A 26955-nucleotide genomic window follows, 5' to 3' on the forward strand; every position below is an offset into this window, starting at 1 on the left:
GTGCCTTATGTCTACCCCACACACTGGTCCTGACACGTCACCTGAAAATAGTTAACAATTATAAGAATATGGCAGAGTGAGAAAAATTATACTAAGAATATAAGGGTATAAAATCACCATGGATACGTATTCAGGCTAAACAAAGTATAGTTTGGTTTCAATGAATAAATCATTTTAAATAATAGACATATAGTGTAGAAATTATATAAGCAAAATAATCATAATCACAACACAGAACAAAACTGAGGATCAATAGATATTTAAGTCCACCAGACATGGGATTTTCAGAGAGCCAGATAGTTAAGTCCCCAGGCATGGGACGTTTAGAAGGCCAGATATTTGAGTCCCCAGGTATGTGACCTTCAGATGGTCACAGAAGTGACAATAGAACAGAGCAGAGAGCTAGTGGATCCATGACAAACAGAGAGTCACATAAAAGTGACAACAGAACAGAACAAATGGTCACATAAAGTGACAATTTAGACGGCCAGTGGATATTAAAGTCTCTCAAGGCGTGGGACCGTCAGAGGGTCAATGGATATTAATTAAAGTCACCAAGATATGAGATCGACAGATGGCCAATAGATATTAAAGTCCTCCCAAGGCATGAGACTATCACACGGTAAATGATTATGTACAAATAGTTGTTCAAAAACACATTTTGAAAATAATTATATCAATGCGTTTCCTTTTTAAACAAATAGGGTTCATTTAACAAATAATATATTTAAAAACTAAAACAATTTCCAAAACATGATTTACATAAAATAATTAATAAAACTTATCTCAAAATTAATCCCTAACTTCAACTCTGTCATTTCTCTTGTTGCTTGCTTGTTTATTTGTTTGTTTTGTGATTTTATTCAATACAAACTCACCTATTTATAGGTAATCTAGGCTCACTATTCCACCCCACTATTCAACAATGTGACTTATCACATGGCTCAACCAGGTGGTTTATCACATGGCTCCTAATTCATGCCAAAGACTTGGCTCCATATAAAATATTGAATTTTAATTCAAAGAATTTCACACATTTTTCCAATTCACTTTGGCCCAAAAATCCATTATATTATTTTTTGATACATAATGTTGAGCTTTCTTACGTAGAAAGTTGGTTGTTAGAGGATTTATTTAATTATTGAAAGAGGGGCCTAAAAATATGTGTTCGTAGGTTGGATTTACTAACACATCATGCAGAATTATAGAGTACAAGCATACTGTTTTACTAGTTTTCTTCCCATTACCACCAAACGTTGGAAAGACTATAAATTACTCTTTCATACAAATGTTTTCTTGGCTACATCTATGATCAACCACATGCTTCTAATTCTGCATATAATGTGATATTTTCTCTAGCTCTTTAAGTTTCCATGTTAATATCATTTAACTTCTTTGAGATTTGTTATAGACGAACAGATCTGAAGAACAGAAAGAGGGGATGATAAGAGAGAGAATGCAGATCCCTCTCAAAACTAAGCACAAAACTTGTTAGAAAAAAGAACACAAAAAAAAAAGAAGTTAATGTTTCCGATCATTGAGATTGCTTCACTTTCAACACCGCTCGATCCTCCCAGAGCCAGACTTCAATTTGTCGGACTCATTGTCGGAAATTCAAGGCTACTTTTAGTCCCAGCCGGAGTGGTACCATTACTCTGTGAACTAACATTCACCATATCCAAAGTTTTCTTTACGTTCAGATTCGCCGATAGAAACTCGTGCTTGATCAGCTCGCCGTTCGCGACAGAGCTGCCGACCTGCTACACAAATCTCAGATCTAAGATCGTCGGCGGCGATAACAGTGGCATCCATAGTTCTAAATCGTGGTATCAGATAACGTAACGATATCGATCGCAGAGTATCGGTATCGGTATCGGTAGTATCGGTATCGGTATCGGTAGTATCGACCGGTACGTATCGGGAATTGGGTGTTGAGGCTGTGAAATTTTAAAAATCATTAGCAATCCTTCTAAAACTCAATTTTATGCATTTTTTTTTACTCTTTTAGTCTTAATTTATCACATTTTAATCAAAATTTAGATATGTAGGAGTACTTTTAGCCTTGATTTTGATTTCAATATTTATTTTTCTTTTTTTTTCCCTTGCTTAACTGAGAAAAAAATAAATATATATATATATATATATTAATATAAATAGAGGTATAGGTGTATAAAAAAATAAAATAAAAAAATAAAATAAAAAAAAAAAAAAACCTAAACAATGGCTTAAAAGGTACAGAACAGTGGCTTAAAAAAAACCTTAACAGTGGTTTAAAAAAAACTTATCCTCTCTCTCTTTCTCTCTCTCCCTCTCTCTATCTCTAAGAAATGCAGAACAGTGGCTTAAAAAGGCAATTATGAAACAAAAAAAAAAATGAAATGCAAAACATAGATAGAGCATAGAAAGAAGCTTGCAAGTTGCATAGGTTCTATGGTTGTCCACTTTTGTTAAAGCTCCACCCAAGAATATAGTGGTTGGTTACTAGTAAATAGTCCAGTAGAAGAAAAGAAACCAGCATACAAAGAATCCAAAAGAATTGCAGAAATATTGATATGTGTTAACAAGAGAGGTTGGTCTGGTTTTGGACTTCGAATAGGAGCCAGCAACTCAGGGAGAACAATAGAACAACAACAACAAAATAGAAACAACAAAACAGAAACAGAGCATAAAACAGAGCACAATTTCATCCATACCAGCGATGGCAAATCTGTATCGGAACTGCATCGCTCCATGTGTCGGATTCAAGCTGATACGACTGTGAATTTCATTTTGACCGGTATACCGGTCCATATCCGAATCGGCAGTCCAATTTTCCGGTATGAATCGGCCAGTACGATATTGATCGATATTTAGAACTATGGTGGCATCTCAATCATCTTCTTGGATAGGGTAAACGACATTGTGATGAGGATTTTCTAATGATGGAGTTGATGAAGAAGAGCAATAGTAGTGGAAGATAAAGATGAAGATGGAGTTAGAGATAAGAGAGAAAAGATGAGGCATAAACCCTAGATAGAGAGCATTTCTAATCCTTCATTAAATTTGAGTAAAAATTTAATAAAAAATTTGATTTAATATGATGCACTCCAACGGTGAACTAAATTTTCATCAAATGTGACTAATCGTCCAACCGGTCATCTGTCCTAGATTAAATTTCCAATTCACAAGCAGATTATTCGGCAAAAATCCGGTCATTTGGCCGATCGTCCACTAATGGCTACCTGCAAAATGTGATAAAAAGCTAAATGCTCTCTTAATTTTGATGAAAAATAATATACCTCTCCCTTCATTTGATATCAATTCGATAAAATGGTTAGAGTACCGTTTTCACCAAATTTTTATCAAATTTAAATTTGATGAAAGATACAAGTTTGGATTGGAGATGCCCTAAGGCAACCTGACTATTGTAATTTGTACATAGATTAGAAGATGGATAGTTTGGTCATTTTACATAAATTTCTCCTTATGAATTTAATATTTTTGTGTCTAAACTTTTGCACAAAGAAAATTCAAATTTAAATTTTTTGATTGATAGCCCTTAAATTTATACAAAATATTGAAAATTTATCCAAACTTGGGATTTTTTGAGTTTTATAAAAATTTATTTTAATGGAACTAAAAAAAAAATGATCTTTATACTTATTAAAAAAGTCCCAGTAAAATAGTAAATATTCTCAAAAAAAAATTTATTACCCAAATAAAATTTATTGGGAGATTTTCAAAAAGGTGATGTGTAAACAAAATAATTTCAAATAATTAAATTTCAAGTGATTCATCAATGAATTTATGGAATAAAAATTTATACTTTCATCATTTTGAAATTATTTTTTCTATCCTCCACTTTTTTGAAATTTCCCCAAATTTATCTGCATATATAATCACTAAAATTATATATCAAAATTTACTTGCATAGACACACCCAAAGATATAGTCATTTATGAGTGATTATTTGGTAGTTTTTGAACATTACTCCACACTATTTATCGCTTGACAAGTCTTAAGTTGTGTCCTAAAATATCAATAAAAAGTATTAAGTCCACTCTTTCAACCAATGAATATCAACTTAGGCACAATATGAATTTGTCACAAAATCACCAAATAATACAGTGATATGACATTGCCACAAGTTTGAGAAAAAGACAATTAACTTTAGAAGTTTGACATAATTATATTAAACTTTCTTTTAGTAAGGTTAAATTGATTAACACTAATACATATGGCGAATAGATACTGAAATAAATAAAATTAAATATACATTTTATTATAAAAGAGATGAAAAAATATAAGCGTTATATAAATTTAAAACTTTGAGAAAGTCTGATATAATTGTATCAAAAGTGTGGAATTAACTTTATTTTTCTTCAACTATCAAGAAAAATAAGTGTAATTTATCCTAAAATAAAATAAAAATAGATTAATTTTGAAAGAGGGATTGATGATGGTAAAACCAAAGAGCAGTGAAACAACAATTAATCTTATCTCTCGTTAGAAACGGTGACAGTGGCCAACACCCTTAGTTCAAATGATAGATTGAAGAAAAGTCCAATCCTTTCACAAGATAGTGGTTAATATATTAATTGTTAAATTAAATTACAATGCAAATTAAATTACAAAGCAAATCAATGTCTCTCCACCATACATATCTGAAACCTTACTCATCTTGACCCCTAAGTGTCGATGACCATTTGGACAACTGTTCGAGATCAAGAATGAGTTATGTTATAAAAATAGAAAATATATATATAAAAAAAAAAAATTATACATAATGACTTGGTAGTATGATAGACCTATCAAAGAACCCATCAAATTAACTATATTACTTGCATAAATATCTCGCCTCTTTTAAGTAATAGATTTAAATGTAAAATACAATCATCCTTTACAATCATATTCATAAATATTGCAAGACAACAAACACTTCATTTCAAAAGCAAAATAACAAACAACAGTGGAATAGGATCCATCCAATATCTTGAGGGACATTTCTTATTCGAACATATTTGTCACACCCCAAAAAAAAAAAAAAAAAACAACATAAAACGCTTGACAACAAAGTAGCAACAAAGCTTAGTTATTTATATCTTGTTCACTTAATTATTTATTTGATCTCTCTTGATTCATTTGTTAAGATCAAGCCCAGTTTTCTCTAGCTTCATGGAGGAAATTTGGTCCAGTCTCTCTTCCATCTCATGGCTAAAATTGTTCTTCCAATCTCCAACAACCCCAAGCCTGAAAAATGAGTTCGTTGGCAACCCTACCGCGGTAGAACCATTTTTGTTCACTTCCAAATTCTTAAGCCTGTCCAAGCTACACCTCCACAACACCTTCTCAACCTCTTCCTCATTCACAAATGGCCTTCCAAGAAATGAAGCCAGTCTTTTCACTAGTCCTTTTGGATCTCTCTTTATTTCTTCATATCTTAAAAACAGTATCTTGTCAGACTTCTTTAAGCTCGCTTCCCAATACTCCAACACATGATCGAAGAAGGGTCCAAATGGGTAAAGCCCATCGCAGAAGCTTTCAAATGCTTTGTCAAAAGGGTATGGACCTTGCTCGGGTGTCCTAAGAGAGTTAAAGAAATGCCACATCGAAACCATGGTGTCTTTAGGGTTTCGGGTTATGTACACAATCTTGCACTCGGAGTTTTTGATTGAATCCGGTAAGGCACTGTAAGGAAAGTGAGTATGAAATAGCCTTGGAGATGGCATACCTGCAAAGGTGTGTCAGAAATTTTGTTCATCATTATGTCATATTTTTAACTTTACATGACTCGACAAAATAATATTTTGTAGATAAACCATAATATAATTTATTTGCAATATTAACATTGATGGTATTAATTACCTGACAAATCTGGAGTAGGGTTTGTCATGTAAACCCCGTTTTCAATGGTTTGCACACAAGAGGAAGGAGTGTTCTTGACAAGAGGGTCATCTTCTTCTTCTTCTTCCTCATCGACTTTGACATCTACATTTTTCCGACCATGGATGATCGAAAAACAAAGGGCTTTGAGCCATGTTGTGCCTGTTTTAATGGAGGAAGCTAAGAATATATCGTCGTTGCGTGATTCGAAATGTGCTAGGATGTCTCTTGCAGCTTCTAGGTGAGGGTTTGTGTACCAGAAACCTTGGCTTTGGAAGATATCTGAGAAATCCCAGAAGTTTTTCTTGGGATATTGATCAAGTAATAATGGCTTTGGTGAATTAGAAGAAGGCTGCTCAATAGAGTTCTTGGTTTCCATTGCAATTAAGACCTAGATTTCACAACACTTCAAGAAGAGATGTATTTTGTGGGTGGATGTTGAGGGATGCACTGTGAAATCTATATATATGTACAATAATTAGGCCAAAAAGTATCATTTGAAGTTACGGAATACATACTGAATGTAATGATTTTTAATTGGACGGTGTCATAAATTAATAGGAAATAATGTTTATTCACTTAAGGGTTTTTTGAGATGTTTTAAAAATGTATACTTTTTGACTTTTTATGAAATATGAGTTGAGTTTGAAGTGATATGATAGAAAGGTAATGTGACTTAAATAAGATGATGTGATTTAAATAAGAAAGTGATTTTTTAAATTTTTTAAGGAATGTCAAATCTAACCTTAGTTTACTAATGACTTTTTTATTAATCGGAATCTCGATAAAATCACCCAGCGCTGAAAACGACAATAATACAAACCTAATTCATCTAGCAATGATTGATATCTGTTTAAAATTTTAATTGTATACTTATTTAACATATATATTAACAATCAGTTACTTGTTAATTACGCCTCATGTGACTTTAGCCGAATTCATGCGCGACAAGGTGATATAGACCTCCTCAACCATTCATAATAAATAAAAAATATATATATGATAAGAATACAAAAACGGGACAACGATTAGATGATAACATAAATAAAATTTATATATAAAAACTTTACATAATGAGGTCTCACTTATATGCAGTACAAGTCGAGATGTTTATAGGGTGTGTTTGTTTTAATGGATTGGATAAGTGGGATTGGAATTTATCAAATTGTTAATCTTGGAATATATTGTTTCCGGATTATTTGGTTGAATTAAATTTGTATCTTATGTTTGTTTAGTAATAGGATTAGATGTGAAAAAATGAATATTTGGTTGGATAGGATATGAATTATATGTCTGTTTGGGATATTATGGAGAAGGATAAATATTCAAATAACTATTTTTCCATTTTCAATTATTTATTATGTAATAGCAACATTAAACATATCTTTAATATTTTAATTATTTATAGCTAGATAAAATAAAATTTTACTTTATTTTATTTTTTACACAATTAAATAAATTTTATTTTTAAAAATTTAAGTAAATAAAATATCAATAAAAATGTATGTTATTTTTTAATTAAAATTTTAAATAAATTTATTTTTAAAATATTAATAATTAAATAATGAAATTAAATAAAACATCTATTAAAATTTAAATAATGAAATTAAATAAAATATAAACAAAATTTTAAAATAAAACATCAATAAAATATCTATAAAAAATAATTTTAAAAAATTAAATAAATAAAACATCAATAAAAATTAAATAAAATTATTTTATTTTTAAATTGAAACATTCAAATTTTATTGAATTTTACTAAATATAATACATAATTAAAGTCAGAATGGTCATTTCACCACAATCTCATATTCTCCCTTATCCTCCCATTTGTGTCCCACCCCCGCATCGGACACAATAGTTCGGCACAAAAAAATTGAACCAAATAACAGACTATTAATCTGGATGGACTATTAGTCTAATTCCCTGGCTCAATCCTTCAAAACAAACACCACCATAGTGTGAAAAATGTCAATATTACATCATCAAAATGTCTATTAATATGGTTCATAATTGTGAAAATATTACTATCACATTATTTTCATAATAAATTTTCAATAAAAATTATGTACAAAAAATTAGCTTAAGGATCAAACACTTCCTCTCTATCAAAAATTATCATACAAGTTTAAAACATTACGTGGTTGTACCCTTACCAATTATATTTTATAATTTATCAATACAGAGGTTGTACCCTTACCAATTATATTTTATAATTTATCAATACAGAGGGCTAATTGTTATTTAAATTCTTTAATGCTTGGGATTTTCGTAGTGATACTTATAAAATAATTGTTCAAAAACACATTTAGTAAACAGTTTTATTTATGAGTTTCCTTTTGTAAGCAAATATGGTTCATGTAACAAATTATATATTTTTAAAAATTAATATGATTTCCAAAACATAATTTACATAAAACAGATTATGATAACTCAAAATATAAGACAACTCACCTTAAACTTTTTATTTACTCTCACTTCTGACTTCAACTTACTCTCTCATATACCTCTCATTTCTTATTCTTGTGATTTCACTACCATGTAGCTTACCAATTTATAAGTAAGAAATCCTTATTATGTAACACTATGCTGCAATATGCAACATTGTGCAGCCATATGGCTTCACATGGCTTACCACACTATGCTGCACTATGCAACACTGTGCACCATGGCATCCACGGGGTATTCTAGAAAGGATATGGCTTCTGTCCAGTCTGGGATCGGACTGGACCATGTTATTGGGTCCGTAGGTACCCACCACGGGTTTCGTTTTGATAATCTGAACCGTTCAATGTGTAGAACTTGTTGAGTACTATATGCCTGTAAAAAATCAAGTTGATTGAATATCGATAGCTATGTGATCAAAATAGTTTTTTGTCAACCGTTAATTTGTTCACCGTCCAATTTTTTTAATATGAAACTGATTTGATCATATAGTCATCGATATCCGATCAACGTGATTTTTTACAAGCATATAATACTCAACAAGTTCTATACATTAAACGGTTCAGATTATCCAAACGAGACCCGTGGTGAGCCCCCACGGACCCAACAGTACGGTCCAGTCCGATCCCGGACTGGACAGAAGCCATACCCTTCTAGAAACAAAGGAAATATGTTTTTGTAATGACCCATAATTTTTTTAAAAAAAAATAGTCAGTGTATAATTTAATTGAACAAATTTTCGAATTTGATTGCTGTGTAAATTCTGTGTGAAAACAGTTTGGTTTTTTATTTTTTAAAAATAGTTCTCGATCTCAAAAAATTATGAAATTTTTATGTGTTGTTCCCATATGAGTCTAGCACGTTGAATAAAAATTTCAGAATTAAATGATAAGTATTTATTTTATGAAAATTCACGGACTGATTGGTGTTCAGTTTAATTTATAGTAGAATTTTATTATTTAATTTTTAATGTTTAGATCATGATTTGAGATAAATTAGTTTGGTCTATTTTAGTATATAATTGGACCATATTTGACTTATGAATGAGACCCATGATTTAGATTCAATTTAATTTAAATTTGTTTATGATTCATGTTTAATTATTTGGTCATTTTTAATTATGTGATTGATAATAACCACCTTAAGAGTTATTATTTATTATATAGGATTATAATAAATATTTGATAGTTGATTTATGGTGTGTATCATATGGTGAAAAATTATATATTTTTGTAGTGAATAAAATGAGTATATATTTTATGGTGAGCAAAATATTATATTTTGTGGTGTACAAATATATCATATTTTATGGTGAGAAAAATTACGCCATTTTATAATTTATATTATAAAATTTAAAAATATTATTACAAAAATAATTTGGGAGATATTTTTTTTTTTTTTTTTTTTTTGAGAAAGCCACCAAACCCACATGAGGTCCCCCCATGCTTTTGCCTTCCCCTCCTTTTTTGCTTTTCATTTTGCTGAACTCTCTCTCCCTCTCAACGTCTCCCTCTCTCTGTCTCTCCCTATCTCTCTAGCTCTCTCTCTCTTTCCATGTTCATCATTTTTACTCAAGTTTCAAGTTTGAAATGGGAGTCTTTAGAGTGAAATTTTGTAAATAAAGGTTGGAGAGCTCGTCGTGATCTTCGCAATGGTAGTCTCGGATTCATGATCGGGTAAGATTTGCCTTCCAGGTCTGTTTTTCTTCATTATTTGAGGTAAGGACTTTCTTCATATTTTTACATTAAAGTTATGTTAGGGTTACTTTGAGAAAATATATCATTATAAGATATATTGCATATAGATATATTTTCAGATTTTTGTTTGGTAATTTTTGAAAGAAAAATTACATTGAAAATGTTAAGAATGTTGGTATTTTGAGATTGATTTTGGGAAAATCATTTTGTGTTGTTAATTTTGTAAAAGAAATCTGAAAATAGAATTTAATAATTGTATGGATTATATCTACATCATATTATGGTTAGATAATTTATTTTGAGAAATTAATGTTAAAATATTTATCTCATCTTTGAGTTTTGAAATTTATTTTTGAGAAAAATAAATTAATATTGAGGAATATTGTGTAAATTGTTAAGTAGAGATTTTTCCTACACTTCTTTATGCACTTTTGCTTTATTATATGGAGTTTAGAGTTGTATATAATTTAATTAGAATTTTTGAAAAATTTATGTTTTATTTGCTTAGAAGAGAAATTTTGAGAAAAATAAAAAGTTGATACCCAAATTGCGAAAGTGTAAACTTGAAATATGTTTGTAAAGTTATGAAAGAGTTATGTTTTAAATTTGAACAAAAACGGACTTGGATTCGATTGGTTTTGAATTTTTTACCGATTTGTGGTCAAAAGAGTATTTTTAAAGAAAATAAAGGAATTACGTTTAACTTTTGGGACTTTCGATCAAAATAGGATGTCATAGTTGAATAATGCTTAAAGAATGAGTTTGGAAAGAAAATGATATTTTCTTAGGCATTAACGGTATTATTTTTACCTAATGTATTTGTTGGAATAAAACCGACACGGTTAGAAATAGACCTTAAGAAGTTACCAGACGTGATTGTGATATGAAAACTAGTGTAGTTATTCATATTTGATAAAATGTGGAATATGATTTGTTTCTAAATGTTGGGGATCATGGGAGATTCCAAGTTATAGTTATATGTTGAATTATATGTTCATGTTGTTATCTTTTAATTAATATGTTAGAGATAACTATTTTGGCTATCGGTGAAAATTTACCATGTTGCATTTAAATGAGAGATTTCTTGGAAGGACGAGAAATGATAGAACTTTGAAAGTTTGATATATAATATGTTATAAATTTGTCTTGAAATGATTAAACTATGAATGTTAATTAACATGTGAGACTATATGAATATGGATATGGTTATATTATCTCTTGGAATTGTATTAGAAATTATATTGAAATGAGAAATGAGAATTTTGATCAAAATAGTAATATTTAATAAGTAGGGATTTTCTACACTCTAGTATGACTTTTAGCTTAGTTATTTGTTATTGTGTATAGATGATTAGATTTGGTTGTGGTTTGGACAAATCTGAGATTTGGGTGTAAAATGAAAAGAGGAATTTTTGATGTATAAGAGATAAATGAGTATGGGGTTTGAATATAAGATCTTGGTGTACCAAAATAGTTGATTTTGGGTATTTGGGTTAATATTGAAAAAAATGGGATTTTGCCCTAATTTGATAAAATGATTATTTTGTATAAATAATTAGAATTAACATTGAATATGTTAAATTGGATGGTTATTAATATAGATGGTGATATTGGATATGTATTATCTCACCTATAGAAGTTTTGAATAAACTATTAAATCCGATATTGAATATATCTTGGAAATAATTGTATTGGACTATTGGTGGAGGTTAGCTATGATTGTTGTAGAAATTACATGAGGATTAGGTGATTTAATGCTAATCCATTGTTGATGTCATTGAATATAGCCATGTTGTAAATACATTGTATATGTATGTTTATTGGGAGGAAAAATGGTACTCCATAATTGATGACGTTATAAATACATTGTATATATATATTTATTAGGAGGAGAAAGGAATGTACTCCATATACGATTATGTTTATATATACATTGCATATGTATATTTATTTGGGAGGAGAAAGAGGATGGACTCCATTTAAAGCAAGTTGGCCGGAGTATTTTGGGTGAAAGACCCGAAAATCTATATATAAATGGGTGCCAGTTCCTTCGAACAAAATATCCGTAAAATGGCAAAGTTTGAAGTGTTTATGTGTGTTGTGCATAATTAGAAAACTATTGAGTTGTAGTCTCATTTTGGTTATTGAAAGATAATGAATTTAACTCATAGTAGCATATATGAACTAGATATGAATTCAAGGAAAATGAAATAAGATTGGTCTTAGTGGCATAAGAATATGCAGACCTTGGATTTAAGAGATTATGTAATAAAATTATATGATTTTGACATAATATGATTTCATGTATATGTATAAGTATCTTTGTCCCCGCATATCTTTTACACTGTGTTTGGATTGAGTGATTTGGAGATAAAAGAAAAGAAATAGAGAGAAATGTATTTCTCTTCCTTGTTTGGTTATCTTAAGTAGAGAGAAATGGGAAGAAATAGAGAGAAATGGAGAGAAACTCATTTCTCTCATAACCCTTATTTTCAATCTTCCCAAAAGTGGAGAGATTGAGAGAGAAAAGAAATCCACAAATGTTTATATTTTCATAATACCAATTTTACCCCTATAAAAATAAAAGAAATAAAATGATTGAAAATATAAAAGGTTATTTTGGTAATATAACATAAAATAATTTCTTTTCTTTTCTCTTAATGAAATCTAACCAAACAAAAAGGAAAGAAATTACAATCATTTCTTTTCTTTTATTTCTTACTTATCCAAATAAAAATGAGAGAAATTACAATCATTTCTTTTCTTTTCTCTTATTATTTAAGTAATCATTTCTTTTCTTTTCTCTCCTCAGTTACCAAACATAGCGTTAATGTTTTAATATGAGATTGTTCGGTGGGCTTTGCTCACCGCTTGCTTGTACATGTGTACAGGGAATGTTTTTCGGATTTGAAGATCAAACAATAGATTTTATCATTTCACAAGTGTAATGTAGTGATGGATTGTACTATTTCACTTGTTGTTTAGCCAAGTGCTAGACAATAGCGTGAATGGACTTTCGGGAAGCAAGAGCTTCTTTATTATGTTTTGTTGGGTGTATGTTTGTATTTGTAAAGCCAATGGTTTAAAATGTAATGAACGAGACTCAATTTGTGTAACCCAGCAATGACTTGGAAAGATGTAACCCTACATGACATTTAATTGGTTGTTAAGCAGTAGACTCTGATGTATGAAAGTATGTTATTTCTCATATTTATTTCGTATATGAGTTATCTTTCTTGTATTATTTTAGGGGTGTAACAGTTTTTCCCAAATTCAACTATGGTCAAAAAATTATTATAATTACATTATTTGGTAAAACACAATGACTCCTAATTAAATTAAGCAGTTGTTTGGCATATGCTATGCTATTTTAACATATCATCTTATTTAAGTCACAATTATTTTATTTGGATCACATGACTTCTTATTTGACTCACATCACCTCTCTACAACATCATTTCAAACTCAACCCATATTTCACATTTTTTTTTATAAAAAGTAAAAAAATATACTAGTTTAGCACTTCCCAAACAACCTTACATTTTAGTACATACAATTATAAAAGTAATATAATTTTTCAAGTGTCAACTTAATTATTTGATAGTATATGATAACTAATTTAACTTCAAGTATTTCAAAAATAGATTATGGTATAATTTTCATAATAGGTATTCTTTGAGGCGTTACATTATTTATATATTGAGAATTTTTTTCCTTCAAATATCATAATATTAAATTAAAATATCAACTATATAAAAGAAATCTGACAACAAAAAAATTAAATACACGATAAAAAATATATAAAAAATAAATAATTCTCAATTAGAGTCTATATAAATTTAGTTGTTATAATTGAAATTAAATTTGTGTAAAATTTTATAATAAAATAGAAAAAACATATGGATGTATTTTTTCTTTAAAAAAAATAAAAGGAAAATTTACCCATAAGTCCTAGTTTCTGAAAAGTTGAACCATTTAGTCCTAAAAGATTTCTTATGCTCCATTTAGTCCCATTTGCACATCAATCTAATGTTTGAAACATTTAGTCCTAAAAGTTTTCTTTTGCTCCATTTAGTCCCATTTGCACATCAATCTAATGTTTGAAACATTAATCTGATGTTCGAAATATAATGTTCAAAACATTAATCTGATGTTCGAAATCTAATGTTCGAAACATTAATCTGATGTTTGAAACATTGTAATGGGACCTTTCAGTCTATAAGAAAACTTTTAGGACTAAACAGTATATGAGTTGTTAATTTGGGATTTATTGGTGCATCCCCCAAAATAAAAATAAAAATGCCATATAAAAAAGAAAAAAAACACTACTTATATTTTATTAAAATTTCTATTAAATATCTTATATGGTGTAAGACAAACACTATATAAGTCTTATATAAATCCCATATACAAGATATTTAATAAAAATTTTAATAGAATTTTTGAGTAGGGAACATTAGCCTAATATCCACATCCATATATATATGTCGCGACATAGTGTATCAAGATTAAATTAGTAACTGTTACTCTATTTTTTTCAATTTTTCAGATAAATGAAACCCATCCATATCAAGAAAAGCTATGCTCATGGGCTATATATAGACAAAGATACAAATATGATTAATTGTTGATAAAATATAAGAACAATATATTAGTGTAATGGGGTCAAGGATTTGCTTGCTAAACTATAAATTCACATATTGCATTAATGTGTATGTGGATATTGGAGGAGCAAAATTGTCATCAAGAAGTCTAAATTGTCACCCATTCAAATCTACGGGAAAAAAAAAAGCATAAATAAATAAAAAAAAACATGGACAATATCTTTGCGGGCAATCAAATAACATAAAAACCTCAAATCTAACCCAAAAACAAATGCGGCAAATAAATTCCAATTCATTCAAAACCAATATGACATACGCCAAAAACACAATTTGAACTAATTGACATATCACTATGGAACAAGGTTAAAAATCAGAGAGGCTGTGTCACCATTCAACTTTTTACTGCTAATTTTTGGCATATGTTACCTCACCTCTTCACTATTCAAAACAATTTCTGCCAACCCAGATGCCTTGTATAATGGTTTCAACCCCCACTTCGCCATCAAGAACTCAATTAGATGATGCCCGCTGCACAAAACAAAACAAATATATAAATAAATAATACATTTTTAATAAAATTCAAAGGTTAACATTGTTGAAATGTAAACTGCCAACACAAAATAACGTTAAGGTATGAAACACATGAAAAATACCTTTTATTGTGATAGGTTGCTATGAAAACAGATCCTGGAGAATTTTGGATTAGAAATGTCACAGTGGCAAAGAGATCATCAAAGCCTTGCCAATATATGCACAATACACATCTCATCTTCAGTTTAATGGAGCAAAAGAAGAAAAAAAACAGTAGCTCAACAAAAATAATCCTACCACTCGTATCATATAACACATCAGCCCCAAGGATAACTTTTTGATGTATACTGAAGATAGTTGCATCCCACATGCCCCATGTCAGTCCCATTACCTACAAGACAAGCCAAAATCATCTTGTAGTCTATCAATGCCATCTTCATATGATAGATTGATATGCATTTGTGCTAAAAGGAGATGAAAAAACAATATGTTGACGTAGGTTCTAATCATGAGAAAGTGTTCAGAACCAATTGTAACCAACAGTTATAGCCCTTTCTTTTCCAAGTCCAAGCAATATAAAATGTTATACCCCCTTTCTCCCCATATGCATCATGTGAATTGGCATATTGTAAATAAAAGAGTAAAAAAGATAGCTTACTTTACAATTTAGATTATTTAAATCACACTCTTTTCATGTTAGCCAGCACCTGCAGATTCAAGACAAAAAAATTTCAAATTATTTATCAAATAGAAACAAAAGCCACCTCTCTAGAGTGAATGAAGAGACAAACACCAATATGAAGCAACAATTTACAACAGTTTGACTGAAGCCAAAAACACCTTAATACTCAAAATCCTCAAACAAAATGAAGCAAAAATTATATAACAGTTTTTACTTACATGTTGTGAAGAAGTTCCACTTCTTCCTCAAACTATCTAATGTGAGCCTACTAAGCAAATTTAAAGAAAAGAAAAAAAAAAAAAAAAACCAAACAAAACAAAAATTAAAAAGCTATCATGTCGAACAAATAAAATACTAATGCCATTCCACAATATGTCAAACAAATAAAAACAAGCGATTCTTTGAAAATTTATGCTTTTATATCAATCTGTGCTGCATCATTCAGGTTATTCTTCCTCTCAGATTTTCCTGCAGTTGACGAAGGAAGAAAGATTGAGATTATTAGAATTTATTCCTAGACTCGCCTGATTGATGAGTTTGATATATTTAAAGTAGATGAAATGCATAATTAATCGAACAAGTTGAGGAGAACAGCATAATAATTCACATCTAATTGCAAGTGTATATATATCTGAGGAGTTTCTTCTCATCAAAACAATACATGACATGATTTAATTTTGTGGAATGCTCTATTGCCCTGTTTGGCGCAGTTATTGATGCCGCTTATGAATTTTTTATTTTTTATTTCAAATTTGGGGCAAAATAACATTAAAATACTATTTATTGTGGAGTTGGGAAGGAATTGTTTTTTAGATTCTACTTATAAATTGAGTTTCAAGTGCGAATCAATTGTAACAAACAGGCCCTATATATGTTCTTAAGATCAGATTTTAGAACACTATCGCAAATGATCAACATCAATTCAATGATCAATTAGTGTTATTCAGGATTAGATTTACCTTCTGCAGAATCTGGCATGTACTTTGCAATTCGATATTTCTACAAAGCAAATGGAAAAAGAAAGGCAAACAATCACGTTAGATCTCTAACATCAAGATACCAAATAGGGTTTAAACAACAAAGTTCTTTAAAATGTTATTAGTATCTGCAAATGGCTTTTCACATGAAAGATGGTCAACCCCTCTGAGTCCATTAGCTTCAGTATCGCCTTCGGTGTTGCCTTTAAAATTTTGATTGAAAAAAAGGGTCAATGATCAATTAATAATAGTTGTTTCTATACCTGCACGAAGGGGTCACGTCAAAGCTACTCACTTTCTGCTCCACCGAGGTGATTTACACACTCGACAAAGCGGTCATGAAGATCTTGAGTCCATCGAATTCGTGTTTTACTCGAAATGGCTGATCCAGAGTTACCAGAAGTAACTGAAACACCTCCAGCAGGTCTAGCTGCAGACTGCCTCAAATGCTCATGCTGAGAATTATACAAATTGTGACAAACCTGTCATGTATACATACATATAACCAGGATGAGATTAATCCCTTTTTTTGGATCATGGGTTGTGGAGGTAAAGGAAAAGAAAAGAGAAAACATAAGAAAATGAAGAAAAAAAGATGCCAAATTAATTTTCCCAGCACCCAAACATAGCTAGCAATAAATAAATAAATAAATGAACACCATACATGAATCAATGCATTGAACGTGAAGTTATAAAAAAAGACTTACAATTTCCTTCAAAAGGAATTGAAGGCTGCCTCATATCTGAATTATCAAAATCACTAAGCAACTTTCTTTTCAGCAGGAAAATGTGTTCTTTTTCTGAGAAATTGTTGCATGGAGTTTTACAGGATCTTTCATCAGAATTGTATTTTATGTATAAGTGCAAAACAGAATATTATAAACTGAAGAAGAGAGAAAATTTCAAGAAGAGAATGCTTTTTTCAAGATTTTCAAGATGAGAACTTTCAACCCTGTGAAGGGTTTTGTCTTTCTTTTCAAAAACCCCTTAATTGGCTTTGATGTGCTCTCATTTTGTTCATTGGCTACAGTTCAAGGATCAATAATAGTCCTAATGAATAGCTGCTTTGCCAACTTTAGTGTTTAGTTCAGTGGCAACTACTCAGTTTTTCCCACTCGACGTTTGGGTTTAGATTAAATTTATTTTTCAGTATCCAGAATATGTGGTTCGATGGAATTAAACCTGCTCTTCAACATCCAGAACATATGTAATGAGACTTTTAGTTTCAACCTCGTTGTAGGATCAATGTTGGGAGACAATGCACCTTAACAAACATGTAAAATAACCTATCTGCATATTTCATATATTCAAGCAAAAAATAAATAAATAATGAATAACAACTTCATTATTAAAATGGAAAAGAATCTTATTAATTAAAATTGAAACAAGAAAAACCATGAAGGGACCAATACATGGGTTATACTTTCCTTCTGAATATTGGGCTTTTACCATATTAGTGAGTATTGCTGATGGCATTATTTGAATTATAGAAACCACTACTTTAAAATCAAACTTCATACATTTTAAAGTTTGTTAAATTTTTAAATCCGAACTTAAACAATGTATTAGTTGACAAGTCAACTCAATTATATGCACCATAAGAAACCAAAATACTCGAGATTAACTCATCATTGGCTAAATTGAAACTCTTCGAGATCTACTCAAAAAGCAAACAAGCAAACTTAAACATATTTTGAAAACTTCTGAAAATTTTAAACTAATTGAATAACTTATTATTTGACTCTACTCATTCACAGCCCTGCATTTGAATGAATTCATAAAAGTGGTCAAATAACTTTACAGAGATCACAAATATGCTGTTTTGAATCAATCTAAAAATGATCCAGAACAACAGCCACTCAAGCTCTTAGTATCATATTTCTCCTGTAAATTGCATCCACATATAATTAATAAAATTGCAAATATTTCACCAAAACAGTCGCACCACTATCTTCATATATACAATTTTTTTGCTGAAATATGCATCAGTAAGAATTATACAATCTGTACATAACGAAGTAGAGAACAGGTGAGGAGAGTAACCTGTTCTCTATCAAATTATACAAAGAAATCGCAACCAAAGAGGCAAAGCCTACAAAATGGATTGTGAAAAAACCCAAACATATATAATTTCCTTTGTTTGGAAAGTGAAATGCGGAAGAGAAGTCAAGCCCTTGCCTACAAAATGGATTGTGAAGAAAACCGAGCTTACAGTAGTGATAGGTATGAAGGGTCTAACAATTCGAACGAATAATGGATATTTTGTAGGTTGGAGTTGAGGATAGCTTGGTTGAATTATTATGTTGTCATACCACCAAATTTGAAGGATTCCGTGCTCGGTAATTCGATACAACAAATAAAGTTCATTCAATAGTCATCTAATCAGATTATATTTGTCTTTAAAGAATTTATTTTTCTAAATAAATTATAGTCATACTTTTTATTTATTTTTCTACATATGATCAACCTTCTTTTTTGCATAGACAATCTGGAGTGGACTCACCAATACCCAACAGTCCCGACTCTAGTGGAATAAATGAATGAAATAGCAGAACCAATTCCAATCATTTCCAGAGGAAAGTAAATTGATTCACTTCCTCAAAGCAGTCTACACAAGTAGCAACTGGGTTTTACACAATTTCCAGGATTCACAAGAAACATGAATCACAAACTTTCCCCCATACAATGAAGTTCTGTTTGTAATTAGACAACACAAAATAATAATATTTGGGAATACACATTTCAAAACACAGAATTTTTCCACAAAATCAACTCTAAAATCAACAGAAATTAGAAGGTTTCGTTTGTGTTTGAGAATAAATCAAATTAATCTTGTTGCCATCAATTCGACATCATGAGAGGGAGAGAGAGAGAGAGAAAGGAAACTAATCTCATTTAAAAACAAATAGCACAAATTGATTCTGAATTCCCAATAATATTTGGGAATACACATTTGACAACACAGAATTTTAGCACAAAATCAACTCTAAAATCAACAGAAATTAGAAAACTTATTTTGTATTTGAGAATAAATCAAATTAATGTTGTTGTTCCTGATTGATATACTAATATTATTGCTATCAAGAGGGTCAGGTTCATCTTCGAAGAGGATCTACTACACGTTTTGGTTTTAGGATCTACATCTTCTAGATCAAATTAATTCGTCTTCTACACGATTTGGTCTTAGATGAAACCCAATTTACTTCCGGAAGCTGCTTTTAGAATCCCCAAAAAATTTAATCCATTTACCTAAAGAAACCTTACACGTTTTGGGTTTTTAATGGCATCTTCTTCACCCTTTCTTTACTTCTTTTATATTTCCAAGTCATATATCAAACATTTCTCTTGATTGGATTGGAATTTTCAACCTAGAAAATTGAATGGGTCTTCTTTTTTATTCGGAACATTCAGCAGCCGAGTTCCTCAATTATTGAGACATATTAACAAACACATGGTGGGCGTACCAGGAAGAGGACCGACAGATATACAAATTAGTCACACAGTTTCAATAGTAGCAATCACATTACTAATATACGAAATCACAGGTGTACCTACCAGGATTTGCAACTGCAGGAGCAGACCTTTGGATGCCAAATTTTCACAGCGTTACGGCACGAAGAGGACCGATAGTTATGGCAAGAAGAGGACAACAAGCACTCCTTCAACAAGATATTATATATATATATATATATATATATCTCTTGTGAGAAAGGCCATCGTCGAAGGGGCAAATTTTGTTTTCTTCTTCCTTGTTGGTCAACCAAATGTGGTAGGAAGGAGCTCTGGGAAATAGAGAACCCGCAGACCACCATTTGGGAGGATTTCTAGGACGAATGATCTTGGAAATGAAGCAGCTGCAGAACGAGAGTGGGTCTTTTTACAGACTGAACAACACATAGGCAGCTGAAATGAATCATCGAATTTGTTTGTTTGTGTGTAGCCCAGCCGAACAACACATAGGCAGCTCAAATCCGTAAGAAACAGAGAACCTGACACCATCTGTTACACCACACTTGTGTGTAATTTAAATAAATATAAATAAAATAAAATATTTATTATATATTGTATGCTAGTTAAGTGGTAAGAGTTTTTTTTTTATTTGACATAAGTTTAAGATTCAAATCCTCTCATCTATCTAATTCTTTTTTTTTTTTATTTCAAATAAAAAAGTAGACATGTGACAGCATAAGAAACAAAGGTTTCAAGACAGCATAAGGGGTGTTCACTTTATAATAATACTAGCGGTTGTCACACGCGATGCGTGTACAATTTAAATAAATAAAAAATAAAATAAAACATTTATCATATATTGTGTGCTAAGTAGACACGTGGCAGCATAAGAAACAAAGGCTTCAAGACACCATAAGGAGTGTTCACTTTATAATAACTAGCGGTTGCCACACGTGATGCGTGTGCAATTCAAATAAATAAAAATAAAATAAAGTATTTATCAAATATTGTGTGCTAGTTAAGTGGTAAAAGTCTTACTCATTTGATATAAGTCTAAGGTTCAAATCCTCTCATCTATCTAATTTTTTTTTATTTCAAATAAAAAAATAGACACATGGCAGCATAAGAAACAAAGACTTCAAGACACCATAATAGGTGTTCACTTTATAATAGTACTAGCGGTGCCACACGCGATGCGTGTGCAATTCTAATAAATATAAATAAAATAAAACATTTATCATATGTTGTGTGCTAGTTAAGTGGTAAGAGTCTTTATTATTTGACATAAGTCTAAGATTCAAATCACTTCCTCTCATCTATCTAATTTTTTTTTTTATTTCAAATAAAAAAGTAGACACGTGGCAACAAAGGATTAAGACACCATAAGGGGTGTTCACTTTATAATTAGATAGATAGATACTAGCGGTTGCCACACGCAATGCGTGTGCAATTTAAATAAATAAAAATAAAATAAAATATTTATCATATATTGTGTGCTAGTTAAGTAGTAAGAGTCTTATTTATTTGACATAAGTCTAAGGTTCAAATCCTTTCATCTATCTAATTTTTTTATTTTATTTCAAACAAAAAAAGTAGACACATGACAATATAAGAAATAAATGTTTCATAACACTATAAGGAGTGTTCACTTTATAATAGTGTAGATAGATAGATAAATGTTATAATATATGCATACAATATGTAAAGCGTCAATCACATGTGTATTGTATCTATGCTTTGTTGAAAAGTCAATTTTACCCTTCTCTTTTCCTCTCTATCCACTGGCTCTTAATGGTGGTAACGTAAATTTAACATATCTATCTTTTTTGTCCTTCATAGTTAAAAGCCTCATTTATTGATATGTACGTCTATTTTAAGGGTTCCTTTGGCATTGATATTTTTAGTTAATTTTTTTATGTTGAGATTTTTTTAGTCACGTTAAGTTTTTGTTTTGAGACTTTTTTAAATTTTGTGGAAAAAAAAAGTGTAATGATTATAGGTAAAAAGTAGCTGTTAACACCATAAATTTGTAATTTTTATTATTATTTATTATTTATATAATTGCAGGACATGTGGCATCCTCCTATTCATTTGGAGGTTATGAGAAGTTATAAAGGCATGGAGGGTTATGTGGCATTATGAAAATGAAGATGGAAGAGTGGGTAGTTTTAGGTGGTTATTGGATAGTTATTGTTGGAAGTTTTTTCCTACAAATATTTGTCTATAAATAGCCATTCATGGCTACATTGTAAAGGTTCCAAAATTCATAATCAAAGACAATTGATTTCAATATTTCTTGACAATTTCCTTATCTTAGGAGCAGTTTAACATAGATTTATATTTCGAAGCATTTATTTTTAGCATTTCATTTTCAAAACATTTTATGCACTTCCTTTTTGAAGCATAGGAGTAGAAGTAAGTAATTTTTACTATTGATTGTTCACTCAATTATCTTTCTTCGTCTCCCTATTTCTTCTTTTAATTTTTCTTTTCTCTACACTTGACAATTTTGAAGTCCTCTTTATTGAAGCAAAAGAACCATCAACGCAATCGCTTGATAATTGGCTTAAAATTAATCTGTAAGGATTTTTCAATCCTTGCTGGCACGCTCGCATTTATGACATTTTCCTTCGTAGGAAAAATAAGCCAATAATTTTTGGCACGCCCAGTGGGACGTCAAGTGTAAAAATTGAAAAATGAATTGGATTTGTCCATTTCAAATAGCCTAGATAAAATCTATTGGCGTAAACAAAAAATTTTGGATCTTCAAGAAGAGATCCATTTTCTTGATGAAATAAACTTTCATCCCTTACAATATTATTTGGTGGAAGAAAAAAGACACAATTTAATTGAAGAAATTCATCAACTTGATATGAAAATTTGCCAATGGAATGATGAGTTATCAATTCTCACTACCAAGTCTTTAACTGAGGTCTTAATGGCCGGAATTGGTGAATTTTTTTCGAATTTTTTCATGGTTAAAAACAGCAAAAGTAAAGAGTTAATTTCATCAATGGCTCGGGGGGTTCAAGAGTCCGTTTTTAAAGAGCCAAATTATGAAATTAACATAACGAAAGAGTATGTTCTTGAGCCAAATTTGGCTAAGAATGATGTTTAATGCATGCCTCGGGGGGTCTCAAAACCAATTTTTAGAGAGTCAAGTCATAAAAATAACATATCTATGGGTGATTTTCATAAGCCATTAATGACTAACATGGAAAAACAACCTACTTTGTCAAATAATTATGAAAATCTATTCAGCAAAAGTCATGTTTTTAAAACAAACATGGTTAAAAATAATGAACAAGCCACTGTTCATGAATTCAAATTTTTTAACATTTTTCAAAATGTCAAAAAATATGAATTTTCATGGTTACACTATACCATGACTTTTGTTGTTCGAAATCCATTTTGGATTTGTGGATCACATCAAACGTTGACTTTGATGGAATGGCTAACAAATAATATTTCGTTATTGCAATATATTGAGCCAAAAATGTTGTTATTAGTTGATCCATAAAGCCATCACCATTTGGTTTTGTGGTTACCTTCGAAGCATGTCTCAAGACACTTTGAAGTAGATTATTCATTGAAATATCATTTTTATAGCCATTAATGGCTAGTTAAAATGCCAAACTAATTTCATAATAATCCAACTCTTTGGATTTAGTTCGAAGAGATGTCGTGAACACTTTCGAAGGACGACTTTAATCCTTTAGTAACATATGTGACTTTCGAAGGGTGGTTTTGTCATCAACAAACACCTTCGAAATGTAACATGGGACAAGAAAGCTTTCGAAATGTGTACCTCCCTTCAAATATATGTAAAATGGCAATTAATTAATTATCGAATAATGCCTATTTTTGGCATGATAATTAGTGGCTTTACTGATAACCATTTTTATAGCCATTTGTTACATGAAAATGTAACTAGTATTCTATAAAAGTTGGTTTGAAGAATAACAGTTTTGGTGTCTTTGGAGAATTAATAATTGGTTTAAAGCATAAAATTAATATTTTCATTAATTATGTGTGAACCAAAACATACAAAATTTGAATAACCACAATGTTGGCTAAAAGTTGCTTCGGAAGCCCTTTTGCCATAATTTTGTAAGTTTCGAAGCACTCCATCTTGCATCAACAACAGTTTCGAAGAAAAATAGTGATAGTTGTGAACCTTCGAAGCTTTGCCAAGTATTTCCAAGGATGTAATTCGTCCTTTGTTGACATTTTCGACCTTCGAATGATAATTTTAGTCCTCTATACCACCTTCGAAGTTGGTTATTTAGCATGTATAACAGTTTGCTAAGGTGAATCATTGGCTTTGTCTTGAAAATATGTGGTTATCCTTCGAAACTTTTTTGCAATAATATCCTTTCAATGCGTATATATATAATTCGCAACATCTAGTCATAATTTCATGCTCATTCGAAGCAGTTTATTGGTGCTATTATATTATTCGAAGCACTTTGTTGATATTATTCGAAGCACTTTATTGCTTAGATTAGTCATGTGCTTGGTTCGACCCTTTAAAAATTCAAATAAACATCATTTTTAAGGGCCGCGGGGGGTAATGTTAGCGCCATAAATCTGCAATTTTTATTATTATTATTTATTATTTATATAATTACAGGACATGTGGCATCCTCCTACTCATTTGGAGGTTATAAGAAGTTATGAAGGCATGGAGGGTTGTGTGGCATTATGGAAATGAAGATGGAAGAGTGAGTAGTTTTAGGTGATTTTTGGGTAATTATTGCTGGAAGTTTTTTCCTACAAATATTTGTCTACAAATAGCCATTCATGGCTACACTATAAAGGATCCAGAATTCATAATCAAAGACAATTGATTTCAATATTTCTTGTCATTTTCCTTATCTTAGGAGTAGTTTAACATAAATTTATATTTCGAAACATTTATTTTCAGCATTTCATTTTCAAAGTATTTTGTGCACTTCCTTTTTGAAGCATAGGAGTAGAAGTAAGTAATTTTTACTATTGATTGTTCACTCAATTATCTTTCTTCGTCTCCCTATTTCTTCTTTTAATTTTTCTTTTCTCTACACTTGGTAATTTTGAAGTCCTCTTTATTGAGGCAAAAGAACCATCAACGCAATCGCTTGATAATTGGCTTAAAATTAATCTGTAAGGATTTTTCAATCCTTGTTGGCACGCTCGCATTTATGATATTTTCCTTCGTAGGAAAAATAAGCCAACAGTAGTATTTTGTCTTATTAACTTATACAATCCATTTTATCTTTCTGTGATTATTTAGCTCTAAAATGTTAACCAAACCATGGCTAAAAGTTAACTTTTTAATTTTTTAATTTTCTTTGAATCATATTATTTTTATATTTTTTTAAAAATAATAAAATATTAATTTTTAACTTATTTTTTAAAATATCCCGCAATACTCTGTTCATGACCTCATGTATAATTTGGGGGTAATTTACACTTTGCCCCCCTAAAGTTTCACCAATTTCTCACTTTGGCTTTTTAGGTTTAATTTTTCTCATTTTGACCCTTCACGTTTGCAATCTTTCCCACTTTAGCCCTTTAAGTTTAAATTTTCTCACTTTGACTCTTCAGGTTTGCAATCCATCCCACTTTGGCCCTTCATATTTGTAATTTTTTCTACTTTATTCTTAGACTAACTTTCATTCAAAAAACTAACAGAATCTGCCACATCACTAACACATCAGCTCCATGTGTGATGTAAAAAATTTACTTAAGATGCAAAAAATAAAAAATAGAAAAAAAAATATAGAATTGTTTTTTTTAGTCTTCAGTTAACTTTTTTTAAAAAATTTATTCATAAACATTGTTACATTATATATGCATCTAGATTAGATGCAGCTAAAAAAATAAAAACAAATTAAACTAAAAAAAGAAAAAAGTTTACAAAAGATGAAAAAATATGAAAATTTACTGAATCAAACACCTGTATTCTCAATTCTGAAACGACAAATTTACTATTGCTTTTTTCATCTTTAGTGAACCTTTTTCTTTTTCTAGTTAATTTTTTTATTTTATTTTAGTAGCAGCATCTAATCTAGATGCATCTATAATGTAATAATGTTTATGAATAAATTTAAAAAAAAAAAAAAAACTTCACTAAAGACAAAAAAAATTTCATTTTTTCTGTTTTTTATTTTTTATTTTTTGCATCTTTAGTGAATTTTTTACAACACATATAGAGTTGATGTGACAAATTCTATTACTTTTTTGGATGGAAGTTAGTCTAGGAGTAAAGTGGAAATGATTGCAAATATTAAGGGTCAAAGTGGGGAGGATTACAACCATAAAGAGCCAAAGTAAGAAAAATCAAATTAAAGAACCAAAGTGGAAAGAATTGTAAACATAAAGAACCAAAGTGGGAAGGATTGTAAACAGAAAGGGTCAAAGTGGGAAAAATCAAATTTAAAGGGCCAAAGTGAAAAATGGGAGGAACTTTAGGGGGCAAAGTGTAATTTACCCATAATTTGGAGCAAATCAGATTTAGTTCAGGGGATAGATGACTCCTTAGTTGATTTACTAAATTGTATCCAGTGGGAGTTTTGTTAGTTCAGTGGAAGGCTGTTATGCTACTCATTTTGGTGGTCATTTTATGGGCAGTAGTAGAGAGTTTTAACACTAGTTCTAGTGAGATATCCAAAAAAAAAAAAGAAGTCAAAACATCACATCATTATATGGAACTCACCATTAAA

General features: G+C 30.3%; 1 protein-coding gene and 2 long non-coding RNA genes across 3 annotated transcripts; 1 reads left to right on the forward strand and 2 right to left on the reverse strand.

The window, feature by feature from the left end:
• Positions 1 to 4900: 4900 nt before the first annotated feature.
• On the reverse strand, positions 4901 to 6421 carry LOC114281455 (cytosolic sulfotransferase 12). Its single transcript, XM_028223903.2, has 2 exons — positions 5845 to 6421; positions 4901 to 5710 (listed from the first exon to the last, which is right to left on the reverse strand). Exons 1-2 carry the CDS (start codon positions 6239 to 6241, stop codon positions 5118 to 5120), a joined length of 990 nt encoding a protein of 329 aa, XP_028079704.1. The 5' UTR covers positions 6242 to 6421; the 3' UTR covers positions 4901 to 5117.
• Positions 6422 to 9749: 3328 nt separating this feature from the next.
• On the forward strand, positions 9750 to 13212 carry LOC114281447 (uncharacterized). Its single transcript, XR_003635902.2, has 2 exons — positions 9750 to 10025; positions 12896 to 13212. It is a non-coding gene; the product is annotated as an uncharacterized LOC114281447 (long non-coding RNA).
• Positions 13213 to 15792: 2580 nt separating this feature from the next.
• Positions 15793 to 20804, reverse strand: LOC145807957 (uncharacterized). The gene is made up of 5 exons (XR_014351395.1): positions 20354 to 20804; positions 17062 to 17280; positions 16781 to 16820; positions 16040 to 16289; positions 15793 to 15846 (listed from the first exon to the last, which is right to left on the reverse strand). It is a non-coding gene; the product is annotated as an uncharacterized LOC145807957 (long non-coding RNA).
• Positions 20805 to 26955: the final 6151 nt, after the last annotated feature.

This window comes from Camellia sinensis, chromosome 14, assembly GCF_055761805.1.
Source record: "Camellia sinensis isolate YWXY chromosome 14, ASM5576180v1, whole genome shotgun sequence".
Classification (NCBI taxonomy): Eukaryota; Viridiplantae; Streptophyta; class Magnoliopsida; order Ericales; family Theaceae; genus Camellia; species Camellia sinensis.